At 44.4% G+C, this 18,476-nt stretch overlaps 1 protein-coding gene across 2 annotated transcripts; it reads left to right on the top strand.

Annotated features, from left to right (window-relative positions):
* The first annotated feature begins 7,167 nt into the window (after positions 1-7,167).
* Positions 7,168-15,089, top strand: nubp1 (nucleotide binding protein 1 (MinD homolog, E. coli)). 2 transcript variants are annotated; one of them, XM_060073822.1, is made up of 11 exons: positions 7,168-7,290; positions 7,795-7,899; positions 8,551-8,684; positions 11,600-11,668; positions 12,005-12,037; positions 12,135-12,225; positions 12,443-12,597; positions 12,690-12,800; positions 13,410-13,596; positions 14,090-14,163; positions 14,751-15,089. In XM_060073822.1, exons 1-10 carry the CDS (start codon positions 7,236-7,238, stop codon positions 14,140-14,142), a joined length of 993 nt encoding a protein of 330 aa, XP_059929805.1. In that variant the 5' UTR covers positions 7,168-7,235; the 3' UTR covers positions 14,143-14,163; positions 14,751-15,089. The 2 variants fall into 2 exon arrangements, with proteins under 2 accessions (XP_059929805.1, XP_059929797.1); XM_060073814.1 differs by lacking the exon at positions 14,751-15,089 and having other exon boundaries at positions 14,090-14,677.
* The last annotated feature ends 3,387 nt before the right edge of the window (positions 15,090-18,476 follow it).

Genomic DNA, 18,476 nt, shown 5'->3' with positions numbered 1-18,476 from the left:
ACATTTGACAGTTACATCCCTACGGTTGTTGAACTGTGTCACCAAGTCATCTCTTATGTTGAAGGAGGGGAGGGGGGTCCACAGGCATTGTGTTGGACACGACAAAGACACGAAGCCTAGGAAGTCATCAAGTTTCTTGAATAGAGAAACCATTTTTTGCATGATGAGGGATTGAGTGGTCATATATCCTCTGCAGTCCAGTAAAGTGTTAATAAGGCTCTATGCTTCCGAGTAGGAAAGTCTGAGCATACCAACTGCTGGGATTTTGACAACTGGTCAGCTACTGAGGGCAGGTTCGTTTTAAGTTGAATATTTTACAGATATTCTACAGACATTCACCCCACATCCTCTTGTTACCCAGGTTCACCTTGTGTCGGTAGTAGAGGACTGTTAGCCCGACTCTTAACCACAGGAGTTTCACTATGGGACTATCATAAATGGGTGTTTGAATGACACAAAACCATTGTTATTTTCAATACCTTAGTGCTGACTGACAGCTCACAACAAACTGCTGCTGCAGTAGACCTACTCAGAGTCTCGGGTATTGAAGGACACACATATACACACGCACACACATACACATAAACACACACACATTAACACACACACACACACAATGTAAACCGGATATCTGTTTGCACAACAAAGCAATCCCCCCGTCCTCGTGGCCTCCCCACCCTCTCTTATCAAGTCCCACCCCCCTTGACGCAATCACTCAAAAGCACATCTTCTCCCCGCAACATACGCGTGCACACACACACGCACACACACGCACACGCACGCACGCGCACACACACACACGCGCACGCACGCACGCACGCACGCACGCACGCACGCACGCACGCACGCACGCACACACACAGGGTCAGAAAAGGTTTTACCCCTTTTTCCCCATGGTGTCCGAGGTTTTCTACAAGAGGCCAACTGCCCAAATTTTGATATTCACACACACATGCGCATACGTGTACGCACACACAAACACACACAGACATGCATACATCCACGCACACAAATATTGACCGTCGCTTTGTACACAGATGTGAGTCCATATTGTCCGCCTGTGGGGGAACAATGCACACTCAGGTCCCGATCCTGCACCTGTTGAGACCAGAGGCCGGACCTGACACTGTCCCTTTCAACACTTCACTTCACTTATTAAATAATAGAAGACGGAGAATGAATTTGTTATTTTCAACTGGAACTACATTGAAAGCGTTGAAAAAACAAATGGTTTGAACACATTTGAAAAGACCAAGTAAATATAAAAGGTTTAAATATATGCATGCATTATGGTCTGTTGCAATATTACTGTAATAATGGTTTGCAGTATTATTACAATTATTATGATTTTAATCATGATAATTATTTTTATCGTAGGATATACGTTTAATGAACAAACAGAAGACAAATGTAGGGCCACTGATTAAACAGGGGGAAAGAGTGTGTGTCTGAGAGAAGTGTGCGTCTAACTCATTTGTTTTGACCAAGTCAACTAAAGAAATGGTGTCTATGGAAGGGGGGACATCAGCGGGACCTGGGAAAGACACTGCACACAAACCAGCAGAGAGCACAATAGATGCCCAGGTGAATAGAAACGGTAGGTGGGTAAATCTCCTCTCCTTTCCCCTCCTTCCCCCCTTCTTCTCTGTCAGTAAATGTGTTTGTGTGTGTGTTTCTTTGTATGTGTGTATCTGTGTATGTGTTTGTGTATTTTTGTGTGTGTGTGTGTGTGTGTGTGTGTGTGTGTGTGTGTGTGTGTGTGTGTATGTGTATGTGTGTTTGTACATGTCTGTTTGCACACTTGTGAGTGGGTGTGGTTGTGTTTGTTACATCGAGCCAGCTCTGTAAAGATTTCCACTTTTCACAGTATATTGTGATCAGGGCTGTTTTCCATTGCATTTGCCTATCCAGATCTTTGTGCAGTCAATTTGCGTAGACACCTGGACGAGAGAGAGAGAGAGAGAGAGAGAGAGAGAGAGAGAGAGAGAGAGAGAGAGAGAGAGAGAGAGAGAGAGAGAGAGAGAGAGAGAGAGAGAGAGAGAGAGAGAGAGGTGGGGGGGAGAGAGAGAGAGGGGGGGGGAGAGAGAGAGGGGGGGGGGAGAGAGAGAGAGAGAGAGAGGGGGGGAGAGAGAGAATGACAGAAAGATAGAAAGAAGATAGAATAAAAATAAGACATAAAAATCAAATAGCTAGAGATAGGTACAAGTCACTAGTAGAAAAGAAAAAAGGGAGAAGAAAAACAGTTGGGAAAGACTCTCTGCTCTTCATTCAACTAGCCGTTCGTATCAAAACTTGATTTGTGTTTCTTTGTCAAATACACAAATATCGTTGAACCACACTTCCCTGTGTGAGTCAACAAGGAACCGGTACAGCAGGGATATATGAGTACCGCCATTATTGAGGGATATCTGATAGGCAAAGACACAGAATCAGACACGCCCAGTCACACACTCACACACACGCACACACATACACTCGCACTCGCACACACACACACACACTCACTCACTCACTCACTCACTCACTCACTCACTCACTCACTCACTCACTCACTCACTCACTCACACGCGCGCGCACACACACACACACACACACACACACACACGCGCACACGCACACACACACAGTATAAACTTAATCAGTTGTACTTGATGGAGATCAACTTCATCTTGAGCTGATTCTGCCTTTGTTCTTACTTAGTAGTACCTATGAGGCAGACTCGATGTACGGAAATCAACCATGGATCCCCTCTGATACGATGTTGGCTCTGGTATTTGTGCGTTGCTTGCCGTTATGCTTGAAGAACCGTGTTGTGGGATGAAGAGGCCCAAGGGTTTCCAGCAACAAGCAGCACAGTTCTCCATTCCTAGAGTTTGTGTCTGTGTGCGTTCGTCCAGCACACCAGATCTGCTATTCATATCAAGGATTGTCGTCTAATTGGACTAGATGTGAACAAATTACTCTTGGTTAGTCCTTTAGTCGTAGATTTACGATACAGCTGGGCTTTTCCTTACCATGTTTGACTGTGTGTTGATATTCTGTTAGTGTTTTTTGTATGCGTGTGTTCGTGTGTGTGTGTGTGCGCTTGTGTGTTGCACACAAACTGTATTTAATTCCCGGGAGCAGCAATAATTTATCTGCCCAGCTCTGTTTTCACCATCCACTGCTTATCCAACTAAACTCCCCCCCCCCCACACACACACACACACACACACACACAGACACACACACACACACACACACACACACACACACACACACACACACACACACACACACACACACACACACACACACACACACACGACAACAAGGTTATGGGAAATGGCTCTTCCTTTTTAATAATAGTTTTTGCTGCTAGGGTGGGGGATTTGGCGATGTTTAATTAACCTGTGATGGCATTCTGTAGTTCAAATCCCACAATCCCTTAGACTAAAAGACAAAGTTAAAATGTTTGGCATGTATGAGACTAAGAATAACTCAACCAGGCTTGGGGGGTTGCGCAGTGGAATACAAAAATGAAATAACCTTCCTTATTAGATAATTAAGCAATAATCTAGTAGTTTTGTAGCCAAAATATTACAATCATTTGTTATGTGTCTCGTGGTTAATTCCGTTTGGAGTAAAGCTGATCGACTCAGTATAAAAGCATTAGTGGATGGATGGACGTATCAGCTCATGAGTTTCTTCACAGTAGGAGAAATTGTTGGCACATTTTTCGGATGCACCCTCTCGACACACACACAAACATACAAATTCCTCTCTCAGTACTCACGCACACACACACGCACGCACGCACGCACACGCGCACGCACGCACGCACGCACACACACACACACACACACACACACTGACACACACAGACTGTTCAACAGCAGCTGAAACTCATTACAGCAACCTGTTACTTCGTCTCTCAGGACACGCATGTGTGTGTGTGTTTTGACTAATAAAAAGTGTTACAACCATCTCTGGGGTCAAGAGCGGGTCACATGACCTCTGACCTGACGGTACCAGCTGGGAATGTTGAACAAGAGAGAGCTGGAAACAGGAGATGGAGCGACGGACTGGATTGGGTTTGGCAACAGCTAACACATCACAACAACTTTTTGTATTCCCAAACACTTGTTCCTTATGGAGATTAGAATTATGTGTGTGTGTGTGTGTGTGTGTGTGTGTGTGTGTGTGTGTGTGTGTGTGTGTGTGTGTGTGTGTGTGTGTGTGTGTGTGTGTGTGTGTGTGCGCGTATGGCATTGTTACCAGCACAATGTTTGCTCATGCAGTCAAGGCAAGTCTTGTGCGGAATAACTCTGTTACAATTCTCTGACCTGCGTGTGTGTGTGTGTGTGTGTGTGTGTGTGTGTGTGTGTGTGTGTGAGTGTGAGTGTGTGTGTGTTTGCGTGTGTTCCGAAACAAGGACTGCAAAGAGGACTGTTACCCAGCGCTATCTTAATGATGATTCCGTTTCCAGAATTCTTGGATTGTCCTGCCCACTCCATCCTCTTCCTGTGATACTTTGGTTGAGATTCTTGAGAATGTCCATTCTAGACTGCATCAACGCTGTAGCCCCACCGAAACCAAGACTTTCACACTCCAAGATGGAGCCCCCTGGTGGAACATAAATGCTATGTCGAAACAAACAAGTCAATGGCGATGCGCAAGGCTGACAGAACACCAGGATATTAACACAAATATTTAGATTATTTTTTAACGTGGAACAAAATTTCAATCAGGAAGACGACATTCCCCTGCTATTCCTCATCGCTCCCTGTTAGGTTCTAAATCCAGACGCATTCCATGCTGGCCCCTCCCCTCCTCATCTCTCAACCAACGAGGACCTCAAGGATTACGTTACAATGTATATAGACATCTCTCATTCATGCTTGTCACTCGTCTGTTGTTTCAAAGAGACTCATTGCAGCCCTCGTCCACCTCCTTCACCTCCGGGGTTAGGCTCCGCTCGTCTATGGAGAAGGTCGGAGATTCCGTCCTCTAGGGGAAGAGGAGTCACACCACCACCAGTGTGAAGAGGAGTCCGTAGTCACACCACCACCAGCGTCTAGACCCCGTCAGCCGGGATCAATCCTCCTCATGGAAAATAATTTGATGGTGTCTAATGTGTTTCATAGGTTTTGTGGCTCATTTTTATAGTCTCTCCTGATTGATACAACAAAATAAGGGTTGCAAGGAGATTTGATATCTCAAGTCGGTTAATTATCAAAGATAATTAAAAAATATTGGATAGATTGATTTGCTCCCATAAATTAAGACAAAAAGGATAAAAAAACAAAAATAATCTAAAAGATATGGGTAACCAGTGCAGGGATTTGAGAGGGAAGATCATGTCTCAGAGGCAAACTCTATCAGTATTGAAGATACACTGGGCTGCCAGCCGATCCAGTGAGTTCAGGGGGTCACAGGCCGATGAGGCCATCAGGACCCCATCACCTGCTACTAGCAGTGATGAGATCACCCCACCACGGTCGACTATGCCTCAATATCCTATCCATGAATATCACAAACTGGATTGGGAACTAAGTGCAGGCCTGGCAAAGACCAACACCCACCGGGAACGAAACTGACTTTCTGCCAAGAACGCGGGCACAGCTGCACCCAATCTGTTCAGCGTTCAAAATTAATAAATTCAAATGTTTTCAAAGTATTGTATCGTTAGCGAAGGAAGGAACCACACGGGAGACAGGTTTCAGACGTGAACTGCAGCTCTCGCGCCAAAGGGAACTGCCTTTATTGTTCAAAACACAACAGAACACACAACAAACACGGTTCTTTTTCCCAGAGCACTAAGCATCTCGGTGACGTTGCCTGATTTCCCCCAAAACTCCAGCAGGTGTCCAGTAATAACTGAACCACTGCGACCACCTCATGTCAGTGGTACCGTAAAGGACCCAGGAGGGCGGGAAGGTCCAACTAATAATGGTCTGAACCCTCCCAGGATCCTTGATAAGGAAAAGTTGTTGTGTTCTACCTTGCTTAGTGTCTGAAAAAGGTGGTCTCTCTGGGTATTGTACTCATTACAATTAACTAATAAATGCTCAACAGTTTCTGGCTGGTAACAGTGTTGGCATTTCCCAGTTGGATGCTTGCCTATTTTATGCAGCGAATAATTTAGACCTGTATTTCCTTCCCTACGTTTGAAGCCCACCGTCCTCCCATCACCAATGGGTCTTTGTATATTGTACAAATGTCTATCTGTTTCACTCATGCCCCAATGCTCCTGCCATGTATTTGGTTTATATGTCCTGATGACGGATTTTACTTCAGCTTTGCTCAGAGGAACCTGTAGGTACATGTGATATCTTGAGTGCTTGTTTGGCCAGAATATCCACTTGCTCATTTCACTTCACATCAACATGAGCAGGAACCCAGATAAAACGTGTGAATATGCCCTTCATTTGCAGTCTGTACATTATAAGAAATACTTTATTTATTAGATCCATTCTAAATAACGACCTTCCTGACCTAATGCTAGATAGAGCTGGAAAACTGTAAAAAGCAATCTCTTTTGGTAAAACCATATACCAAGAAATCTGATCGTTTTAACTTGATCGAGGGGTGGTTCATAGTTTTATTGATATGGGTGTAATTTTATGTCGTCTAGAAAAACAGATCACCTGAGTTTTTTTTTTGCAACAGACAGTTTGAATCCCGATTGTTTTGTCCCTCCCTCCACTTGAACTTTTCTTTTCACAAAAGAGAAATTGCGACCTCTTATCCACAAAGCCCCGTCATCTGCATGCAAATACCTTACCACACCTTGGTCAACCAGAGAAAAAAAAACGTAATTTATCATTATGACGATTTGATTCATATCTGGCAACCCAGGAGGATAGGATCACAACAAACAAGCCAAAACAAAGACAAACGTACCGACCCGGAACGTAAGCTTTTTCTAGGGATAACATTGCCATTTAACATGTCTCTTTAATCTATGATGAGATATAATAGTTAATTAATCATTTAGTAAAAAACATTTGTTACATATAAGTAACCTGTAACAAAAACAAATATATAAACAACCTGTTATAATATATGAGAAAAATAAGTATATTATAATATTTTCTACGTTTGGAAATATTAAGTAACATAAAGTAATAGACTATTTAGGTAAAATCGACAAATGCTCCTCCTGAGTCATTGGCAATGACTGCGCAGCTTTTCGGGTTTAGTTTTATCAGGACGTTCTGCTGCGTAGCAGGAACTTTAGAAGGGGAAGAATTATGAAGGAGGACAGGGATTCAATTATGTCCGATGTCCCCAGCAATGCGCCGGAACGTGAGTATTAAATGCAATTGTTTGCATTATTTAATGTCCAAAGGAGAGCGTCTTTTGTTTTCTGGGAGATTTTAATTAAATGCTTACATTTTGTAGTTTACTTTGTCGGTTTCACAGATCAGCAAAATATAGCGATATGTCATTTCTCTTGCGTCATCTCCAAGCGTTTCGAGAAAGTTATTGTTGAAGCTTGCTTGAAGTATACACATGTGTGTGTGTGTATATATACATATACATTGAATAATAGCCTAACCTAATGTGTTATAATGTGAAATAAATTCGGCCAGTTGTCAATTACCTCAACGGTTATTCATGATGGTTTACTTAGGAAGATAATGTTACCACGGAAGCTTAACTCGCGTGTTTTAGAAACACATGAACTGTAACGTATGAAGTTATTTAAACATTTTATTTAAGGGTCTAAAATAATAAATCTGTGATCTAACTAACCCTACAGTTTACTTTATCTGGCTTCTCTAAAAATGTTCATTCAAATGTTTTCAGACTGTCCTGGGACCACCAGTGTAAAGGCAGGGAAGGGCTCAGCATGCCAGGGCTGTCCGAACCAGACGCTCTGTGCCTCCGGTGCCACCAAGGCTCCCGACCCCGGTAAGACTACGGCTCTTTCTTCGGCCTATAGGGCTTCACCCTAACAATAATGCAGCCGTTGTTGTCAGTGGTACATATGCAATGTGCCGTTATTGATCATAAATCCTATTTAATTGTAATCGTAACCAGTGTGCTCCACCATGATGAACCTGTTGTTTGAATGCACCCAAGACGTATTGAAGATGCAACTTCGGTTTCTGCGTAAGCCAAAGTACATAGGTACATAATTGGCCCGCCAACGTCATCATATTTAAAGATCGCCTATGATACTACTTTTCTGGTCTTCATTTCTTATTAATGACTCCTATAGAGCAACCTGACACGGATCACAGCACAAAAAACGTTGTAGATTTTCGGGAAACTCTTCCTCTCATCTGGGCGCTTTCAGCATTCTCTGTCGACACTCGGCTTCGTCCTTCTCCGACCCCTCGCCCCCCATTATTTGACACTTTAGTAGGGTTAAACATGACTCTAAATCATTATAACAACGTTTATAGGTCATAAAAGTCGTGGTGCGCTTTAAATTAAAATCATAAAATTGCGTAAGCTTTGTGTGTCCATGACGTCGGAACATTTTAAAAGGCAAAAGAGATTTTTCTTTGAGGGCCCGACCCACCAGGTCCCTAACCCACTCCCTCTCTGTCCCCCCAGCCATCGCGGAGATAGCGGAGAAGATGCTGACGGTGAAGCACAAGATCCTGGTGCTGTCTGGGAAAGGCGGAGTGGGGAAGAGCACCTTCAGCGCCCACCTGGCCCACGCCCTGGCCAGCGACGCCAGCAAGGAGGTGAGGGGGAGCACGGCCCGCCTGGGCTTTTATACAAATAAACGTGAACATTAACATTATCTCCAGATTAACTCAGGCTGTGTTTAAATGATGACGGTCTGAACAGAAGACGCAAAAGTGGCGTCACGTCTTCACTTTTTATTCCGCGTTTAGACACATTTTCGGGAGGAAATCTGCGTGCATACGGTGACGCAAAAGTGTGTGTAATTCGATCGGGTGTGCATGCCAAGTGGCTAGGTGGTGCTGTGATACACTATCACACAACAACGCCATGTCTGAGCGCATGCGTAGAATCTTCCTTCTTTTATCTGCGCCGCGAAAACCAAAACATAATTACAGATCCTTCTCTGTTCAGTAATACTACACCTATCCACATATCATACATTTCGTGGAAAGACTAAATTTATTAGAGCTGCCAGAGCAGCTTGACGGTCCGACGCATGGAAATAATCCCAACATGTATGTGACGTAAACGCGTACACGACGTGAGCAGATCTGAGCAGAGTTTTGCGTCTTGGCAGTGTAGACGGAAACGCTACGGCGGAGCGTATTCAAGTTTTCCACTCTGGAAGGGTGGTTTCAGATTTTTGCGTTTTCAAGCCCAAAAAACGCGTCACCGTCGAAACAAAAGGCACTTCCGATCTAATATTTTGTCGTTTTTAGCCGCAAGCGTCCTCGTGTAAACGGGGCCTTAATCGGTCACTGTGCACTGAACTCTAGCTGGCAGCCTAGAGGACACGTAAGACCTGTTCGGATTCAGATCCACTCCTGCCCTGAGTTTGACTCGGTTACGGCAGAGCCTCATTGTATAGCGGGTCACACCAGACGCACCAGGGTCACATAGTAGAACGACAACACGTCTGAACATTAGATTCTAGGTTGGGTTCTGTGTTTAATATTATCAGTCCCAGTGGATGATGCTGCGAGGCGTGCCAAGGTGCGTTTGTCTTTTAGCGGGCGTGTGGCCCCCTGGCCATGAAAACAATAGAAGTCTCCCTTTGGCAGCAGCATGCTACTGCTTGCCTCCTCGTACACTAATTCAAACTGATGTTACTTTATGCTTTTGGTAGCCCACAGGGCAGGTTAAAGAAGGAATTTTAATAACTCAACATTGTAGAAATGTCACACAAAAAAGTGCTGCTGCTATTGCAAATAGCATTCTGCAAGTCATGGTGAGTATGCTAGCCAGCATTGGGATAAGATGCAAAACATTTGTTTTTCGTCACAGGAAGTTCAGGCTTTATTGTCTCATTGTTAAATGTTCTACTGACAAAATGGTAAAGTGTGTCTACAGACTAAAATCATGCTTGATCTGAATAGCGTATCCTTTTTTGGGTTATAATGGCACGGCAATTGTTGCTGCATGGTCTGTCTTCATGCATCACTGATGAATTCACCACACAGTGGCACACACCTACCAAATATTCTGTTAGATAACCTGGAATTATGTGAGATTGCAATGGAGGATTCGAACGTGAGGTTCGGGTGCTTAATGCACACCCAGATCAACCTTAATATTTTAATTGTAAGTAAAGTACAGATCTCTGTTGTCCATTACTTTAAGTAACAAATCACTCTGGAACATAATGAGGAAGGCCTTGGTCTGGTTTATTATCTCATCATGAAGACAGAGACGCAGTTATTGTGTTTTTTGTCATCAAGTAAGAAAATGACAGCAAACGGTGAGAAGAACAGACATTGACCCCCCCCCCCCCCCCCCCCCCCCCATGCATGGTCCTCGCTCTCTCCCCCCACCTCTTCCATCCTCTGCTTGGGAGGGCATGGGAGAATGAATGAAGGGTCAAATACATCCGTCTGTTGTGAGATAGCAGCCGACCGTTGGGAGGACACGCCCGCACCACACACAGCTTCAGCGGGAGGGTAACCGACTTCTGGTGGCTTTTGAGCTGGTGTGTGGTGTGGTGACCTCCTCGTGTGTGGTGTGGTGACCTCCTCGTGTGTGGCTAGAGTTTTCCAAGGAACGCTCAGCGCGTGGAACTGTTTATTCAAATAGACTTGTGTGAGCCATATCATCTTGGTTATCTTAGCTATTGCAGTAAAATATTTACGCAGCACAATGTCTAAACTTGTGCAAAATCTAAAAAAGCCAAAGACTGCAAAAGCCAGTCAAGCAACTTTTGTTTCATTTCATTCCTTCCTTCCTGTCCTCCTGCTGTTGTGGCTTATTGGCCCCCCAAAAGAGAAAGTCCCCATTTGCTGTCCAGCCCAAATGCTACGGTTACAAGTTGGATCTGCTTGTGACCTAGTTCTTTACTCTCCCAATAGTTCCACTGTGTACACACACGCACACAAACACGCATGCTCGCACTGGAACTTTTTAATAACTTGAAATAAAAAATAAATTGGCAGCAGGTCATTGCAGTCTGAGGACCAAGTTGTTCTTAGACACACACTGCATCACTCTGCCTCCCTCTGGTGCTACTCCTTCCATGTAGCACAAGAACACTTCCACGTCTACATTTATATTTTTGTCATTTAGCAGACGCTTTTATCAAATGTGACTTACATCCACATGCACAAAAAAGACTAAAATCCTACATGCATGTATACTGTATGCAAACAAAAAGGATAATAATAGTCCTATAATGCACAGTTACAATGAATTAAGAACAAGGGTATTCATTGAATACCTCATTTGGGAAAAATCACTTGGATCTCTCTGTCTCTCTGTCTCTCTGTCTCTCTGTCTCTCTGTCTCTCTGTCTCTCTGTCTCTCTGTCTCCTCTGTCTCCTCTGTCTCTCTGTCTCCTCTGTCTCTGTCTCTCTCTCTCTCTCTCCTCTGTCTCTCTCTCTCCTGTCTCTCTCTCTCCTGTCTCTCTCCTCTGTCTCTCTCTCTCTCTCTCCTCTGTCTCTCTCTCTCTCCTCTGTCTCACCCCCTCTCCCCTGTGTGCCAGGTGGCCGTGCTTGACGTGGACATCTGTGGGCCCTCTATCCCGAGGATCATGGGTCTGGACGGAGAACAGGTCAGTGCCCGGACGCCCACACCACCGTGCACACGGCAGCCTACCTCCGTGCACCAAGCCTGACGAGAAACGTAACATGTTCCTTTGTCGACATAGTCTTCTAGATTTTCCCGTCTACATGTATCGGATGGAAATGGTATGATCTCAATTACAAAAAGAATCCTCAATGAGATCACGTATAGTACAATTACCATCATTATTGAAATCTACGAATGTGTGAATGAATAAAATGAATTTTAGGTAAATCAAAATATTTTACAAGTCCCCCCTGGAAGCTCCTCACGTGCCCCCCTGGTTTGAACGGAGCTGAGCTTAACCTCTTTGTTTCACCTCCAGGTCCATCAGAGTGGCTCGGGCTGGTCCCCCGTGGTGAGTCTTCCCCATCCCCCCTGAAACTGTAGCAAAGCCTTCTCAATGGGGGGGTTCTCTAAACCTGCTAAACCTCGGCGTCTGATTGGTCTCCCAGTACGTGGAGGAGAACCTGGCCGTCATGTCCATCGGCTTCCTGCTCAGCAGCCCGGACGACGCCGTCATCTGGAGGGGGCCCAAGAAGAACGGTACTCTCAGTCGTGTGTGTGTGTGTGTGTGTGTGTGTGTGTGTGTGTGTGTGTGTGTGTGTGTGTGTGTGTGTGTGTGTGTGTGTGTGTGTGTGTGTGTGTGTGTGTGTGTGTGTGTGTGTGTGTGTGTGTGTGTGTGTGTGTGTGTGTGTGTGTGTGTGCCGTGTGCCTACCAGTTATTCTGTGTGGCCCCGCCCCCCACTGTTCGACCAATCAGGCATGATCAAGCAGTTCTTGAGGGATGTTGATTGGGGGGACCTGGATTACCTCATCGTGGACACGCCCCCTGGCACCTCAGACGAGCATCTGTCCATCGTCCAGTACCTGAGCACTGCTGGCATTGATGGGGCTGTTATCATCACCACACCTCAGGTAACGCAGGCACACACACACACACACACACACACAGTCACACACACAGTCACACAGTCACACTCCGTGCTTCCCTCTTCGATGTCCTCCAGGAAGTGTCGCTGCAGGACGTGCGTAAGGAGATCCGGTTCTGCCAGAAGGTCAAGCTGCCCATCATCGGCGTGGTGGAGAACATGAGTGGCTTCGTCTGCCCCAAGTGCAAGGTGATTGGTGCCCTATGGACGCTAGGGCCCCGCCCCCAACCCCTCAGTCCTGTCGTTTTCACTCATCCACCTTTTTTACTCCATATGTATTTTTGTATATGTATATATGTACATTGTATCTACACATTACCAGCCTATCGATAAACGCCTGCACGCACGCACGGGTGAAAAAACGACAACGTTTGCCAAGCCAAAGGAGGGTTAAGCGCGCGATAAAATAATTACCGCCGTTAAAATTGCTTTGCGTTAACGCCATTAATAACACGTTAAACTGACAGCACTAGTATTTTTATAGGATACAAGGCCCTGTCAGTTCTAGGTAAGTAGTCAGGCTTCTCACCCTCGTGAAGAAGAGAAAGAGACAATGAACTAGTGTCATGTTTCATTGTCTCCCATCACCTCCTCCATGTCTATCAGACCCGTGTCACGCTTCTATTATTGACCTTAATGCAGATTTGATCATGCATACAACATATGATGATATAATGTACATATATCTTATGCATTGCATGTCATGCGTAGAACCCCATCAATTTCTTGAATGACAAAGCTTAAATGACCTCTGACCCCCCCCCCCCCCCCCCCCCGTGTCTCGCTCTTCGGCCCCAGAACACGTCGCAGATCTTCCCTCCGACCACCGGGGGCGCTGAGCGCATGTGCGAGGAGCTGGGCCTCCGCCTGCTGGGCAAGGTGCCCCTGGACCCCAGGATCGGGCGCAGCTGCGACGAGGGGCGGTCCTTCCTCGCCGAGGTGCCCGACTCCCCGGCGGCCCTGGCCTACGGCCGCATCGTGGAGAGTGAGTCACGCCAACGCCGCTCGCCTCAAATGTCAACTCGCAGCGAGAGCGTCCGACCGTGAGGAGAGCTCCACTGTGGTTCTCGATGGTCAACTCCTAGCTTGTGTCTGATGTCCCGATGAGAAGACGATAGGCTCTTTGTTCCTGCGTGTGGCCGCAAGAGGCCGGCCAGATGATAGTACGCATGTTCTGCGTATCGGACCATCCGTCGTGACTTTGTATTAATACTAGGTGCTGCACACTACTTATTCAAGAAGTACGAGCAACGGAGCTCTAATTATGAAAAAGTTGCGTGGAAATGCAGTACCATCAAAAGTTGAACGGGTCCATTTGGTCATCGTCTCGCTCTCTCTCTCTCTCTCTCTCGTTCTCGCTCTCGCTGTCTCTCTCTCTGTCTCTGTCTGTCTCTGTCTCTCTCTCTCTCTCTCTGTCTCTGTCTCTGTCTCTGTCTCTGTCTCTGTCTCTGTCTCTGTCTCTCTGTCTCTCTCTCCAGGCATTCAGGATTATTGTTCCAACCTCCTCACCGAGGAGCAGAGACTGGACTGACACAGCGGGCCTGTTGCTCTGGTAAAGAACACACAACATGGACACGCATGTTAAAACAAACGCCAGAAAAGAAAAAAAGATTGGCGTCCTGGCAATGCATTGGCCTCCGTCATGGCGATGCATTCTCAAACATAGACAGAGTTGTTGTCATGGCAGCCTTGGCATTGCTGTGAATTGATTGGTTGAATATCAGGGCTGGTATACTGCCAGGTACCTCACAATTCAATTCCATTCTTTAGGTCTTGATTCGATTCGATTTCGATTCGATATTGATCCAATTGCTTCGATATCGATTCAATAATACTCGCAGATGACAAAAATGCCTAAATATTATTTTGAATTAACCATTTCAAAATGAATTAACCATTTCATTGTGCTTTAACTAGCAAAAAGGGAATACACCATTGTATAGTATTGTTCCTGAGCTAAACCTGCAGCATTAAAATAATAATCATAACATGGACAAATGTAAAAAGGCATGTACATTTAGACATATTCACTTCTAGATTACAATGACTGAGTATGCTTTTTTTTTTTTTTAATTGAATCGAAATTGAATCGAGAACAAATAAATCGCAGTGCATTGATGAATCGATATTTTTACCCAGCCCTATTGATTATATGTTGTTCCAGGACCCTGGACTCGGTAGGAGGGGCCTACAGCGCAGCTCAGTCATTGGCCGAGAGGAGACGAGACTCATCGATCAGCTTCAGCAATAGACGGATAGATGGACATTCCTTTATTACATGGATGGTAAATGTTTTTTGAGGATACTTGCTGGCTGTGAATCCATTTTGATCAGTGTCCTAAAGTGACACACACTAGTGTTTATGTCACTTTAATTATGTCTATCATTCTTCATATTTTTATATGAATTTGTGTATAGGTTTTTTTTTTTGTATGATTCACCTGTAATTACTGATCAATAAAGATATTGTATGATTTATCTAATGTATTTAGCTTCATTTTTTTTGCGGAATAAAATACCTATACCTTTTGACAATTTGAACTAAGCCTACCCATTGAAATTACTCAGCTTGAGGCACATGTACAGTAGGTCTAATTGGATCATCAAGGAGACTTTTAGTCTGTCGTGACGTTGGATCGAAATGATTGACACCATTTCTGGAGAAATGGAATACTGGTTATTAAATTGGTAGCAATGTTTTTTCATGTTTGGATTCCCCGGGAGGACTAAGCCAGAATGTCCTCAAATCTATTTATCCCCCTGGTAATTACCGCGTCTAGTAATCTTTTTATTATTTTCTACCATTGAGTTTCGTTTTCAGTGAATGCGGTGCCTTCCAGGAATTCCGGGTTTATAGTTTACATACATATTATCTGTCCAACTTAAACATACACTCAGCCGTATACAGACAAAAATGATAGCAGCAACCTTAATAGTGTGCATTCAACTATTTTAACACACTTTGAAGGACCAGGCCAGGATTCACGCGTTTGATTATTTTAAGAGTATGACCCGATTTTTATAATCATGTCGCCTAGAAGGGGTAGCGTCCAGAGTCAAGGGGTATGTTGTGTTCAGGTTCACCTATCTGGCATAAAAAATGGCAAGAGTGGTGCGGTTTGTATCCCCAGGAGGGGGCCCGGTGTTCTTATGAGACAATGGAACGGTAGTTAGGTACTTACCAGCCCAACAGCCATATACGGCTATGCGCACCGTTCACCCACATACTCTTCTCAACCAATATGAAGTAAGTAACAACTATCAGTGTGACTTTTTCGTGAGCTGCAAATACAGTTCGAACCCATTGACATCATGTCCTTTTTTGTATACGCGATATTTCAATAGTTTATAAGTTGACATTTCTTTCCAAATATCTATAACCATGCCCTTTGTCTGAAAGGAAACCGAAAGTACCCCGGTGTTTGCGTCTCAGTGCGCTGCCTCGCTCCTCCGCAGAAGCCGTTTGAGGACAGCATCGGAGGGGAGCGCCTCGGCCAGATGACAACATACAGGATCGATCATATAGCGCAGCCATGCAGGACGGCCCGGCAGGTGATAAACCTACACATTACATACACATAAACGTTGCAAACGCTAGTGGCCAGTAGCGCTCGGGTTCTTCCCTTGGCGCGAACATTGTCATTGTCCAGTCTGCGTCACTGTAAATGTATTATTTATTGAGACATTTCATATCGCCTACTCGTATGTGAATTGATTATGAAAGTATCTATAAGTTTTAGTTTCGTGTTTTATATTTTTATTCGATTTACAAAATACAACGTGAATAATCTCCCACACATGTGCTTTTGCATAGGTCTATATAAATATTTTTAATGAGGTCTTAAAATAATACCAACACACAGAAAGCGTGATGAGCCCACACACCTAACAAACTAAGAATACAATTGCTCAAATAGTAACATAAAACCGCCAAAATCAATAGATGTGAAAAATATTGCAATATATTAGTGGAAAATAATGTCACAACACAATGCACCTTCTCAACGACTGCTGTTGGAGGAAGTTAGAGAAGGAAATGTATTCGACAGAGGTGGCAAACGAAACTGTACAGCAAGCATTTAATGCATAATGTTTTGACTATCTTGAAATCTTGTAACCGAAAGGTTGCTAGTTCGATCCCCAGCTCCTCCTAGCTGAGTGTTGATGTGTCCCTGAGCAAGACACTTAACCCTAACTGCTCCTGACGAGCTGGCTGTCGCCTTGCATGGTTGACTCTGCCGTCGGTGTGTCAATGTGTGTATCAAGTATCAACCGATGTAAGTCGCTTTGGGTAAAAGCATCGGCTAAATGCCTGCTAAATCTTGAGTTTCCTTTAATTTTTGACCTTCTTGAACCTTTTACCTGATGCTCCTTGTGTATATACTGCTTTGCTATTGCTGCTATTCTTTGTTCAGCGCTTAAAAATAGCTAGATAGATAGATAAATATAATTAAAAGGTGCTATAGAAATAATGATATGCTAACTTATTATAGCCCTTCTCTAACTTGATTGGATAGGGTGAGGGGTCGCAGTGATCGAGAGGCACAGGACTGTGGTCTGATCAATTACTATTTACAATTCATGAGTTTAAATTGTATCAGTAGTCTGCTGGTGCAAAGGCTACTCCAAGCTGCATTTGTGGTCAAGTTGAAGTTGAAGCTGGCATTGAATTGGCTATTTAAGTACACGTGTGTGTTGTCTTGAGCGTTTGAGCATTACCTGCAGCCTCATCATCCAAATGATTAGTGCGGTTGTTCACAGTGGGTTATGGGTTTAGACTTCCTCATTTGCAGCTTCCGGTTGGTTTACCCTGATATCCGATGTAGCGTGTAAAGAATGAGACTGAACCCTCTGAATGAAGTCATACTTATTTCCGGGCTTAGCGTTCATGTCGTTACATGTGGCCAAGGAGGCCTGTTGAGACATTGAGGGCTTTGCAAATGTGTAAGTACAGCTCAATCAGAGGGATAGCAGAGTATTGACCCTCCAACATGCCCTCGAGGTCTTTAACTCTGAGCCTAAGAAGGTCTGAGGTAACTTTGCTTATGGTTTGAAAGTGAAGCCCCTCATTCTGAATGAAAGGCGTTCCCTCTCTCCCACCAGGGGATGGGGAGCACGGAGGAGAACCAAACCAGCCCTCTGACAACGAAGAGCTTCCAGGTAAACACAGCAACAAACAAAAGGGAACATCCCTATCGTCCACAATGGTTGGCAGCTAACCTCAAGTTCTGCTCTGTGTTTTTATTGTGTCAGCGGTCAAGGTCTCTGCACGAAATGGTGCCGACTTTAATCTTACCGTAGCCCTCACTTCCGTGATGATTAAAACGTTTCATTATTTTTTTTACAATTTTGTTCCGTACATTCATTTTAGTTGACTGGGGTAAATTAAAAATCAAACTCCATTTTCTATCGTCTCTTCAGCATTTGAATGCTGTAATCGAAAAGTGCTAGATATTACCAACAGGAGTAGGATGTTTCAACAAATGAGGAGGCAGTTTCAGTAGTATTAGGGTGGAAAAACCACAGGTACCTTATACCTAAAAGTTATTTGACAGAAAGTAGTATTTAAATCTATAAAAAATAATGGGGTCTGCGGATATGCGGTCCTAAATCCTCATACCGCAGAACCTAGTCGAAGAGTGAATGATGATAAACGTAGTGTAAGGTAACCAGAAAGCAGAGACTATACTACAACAACTGTTTTGATATTACCACTTGCCTTCATCATGATCTTCCTCTCCTCCTACCTAGATGTTGAAGAAATGGAAGAATTCCTGGCTACATTCACAGGTGAGTGGAAATGTCCCAGCCACACACACACACACACACACACACACACACACACACACACACACACACACACAC

Source organism: Gadus macrocephalus, chromosome 2 (genome assembly GCF_031168955.1).
Source record: "Gadus macrocephalus chromosome 2, ASM3116895v1".
Taxonomy (NCBI): Eukaryota; Metazoa; Chordata; class Actinopteri; order Gadiformes; family Gadidae; genus Gadus; species Gadus macrocephalus.
The sequence above is the reverse complement of the archived record's forward strand: the minus strand, read 5'-3'. Positions and strand labels throughout refer to the sequence as shown.

Excerpts from the sequence above, each read along its gene's own strand:
- nubp1 (XM_060073822.1), top strand. The coding sequence starts at position 7,236 with ATGAAGGAGGACAGGGATTCAATTATGTCCGATGTCCCCAGCAATGCG. Across the intron at positions 7,900-8,550 it reads CACCAAGGCTCCCGACCCCG|CCATCGCGGAGATAGCGGAG; the intron begins GTAAGACTACGG and ends CTGTCCCCCCAG. Across the intron at positions 12,226-12,442 it reads GAGGGGGCCCAAGAAGAACG|GCATGATCAAGCAGTTCTTG; the intron begins GTACTCTCAGTC and ends TCGACCAATCAG.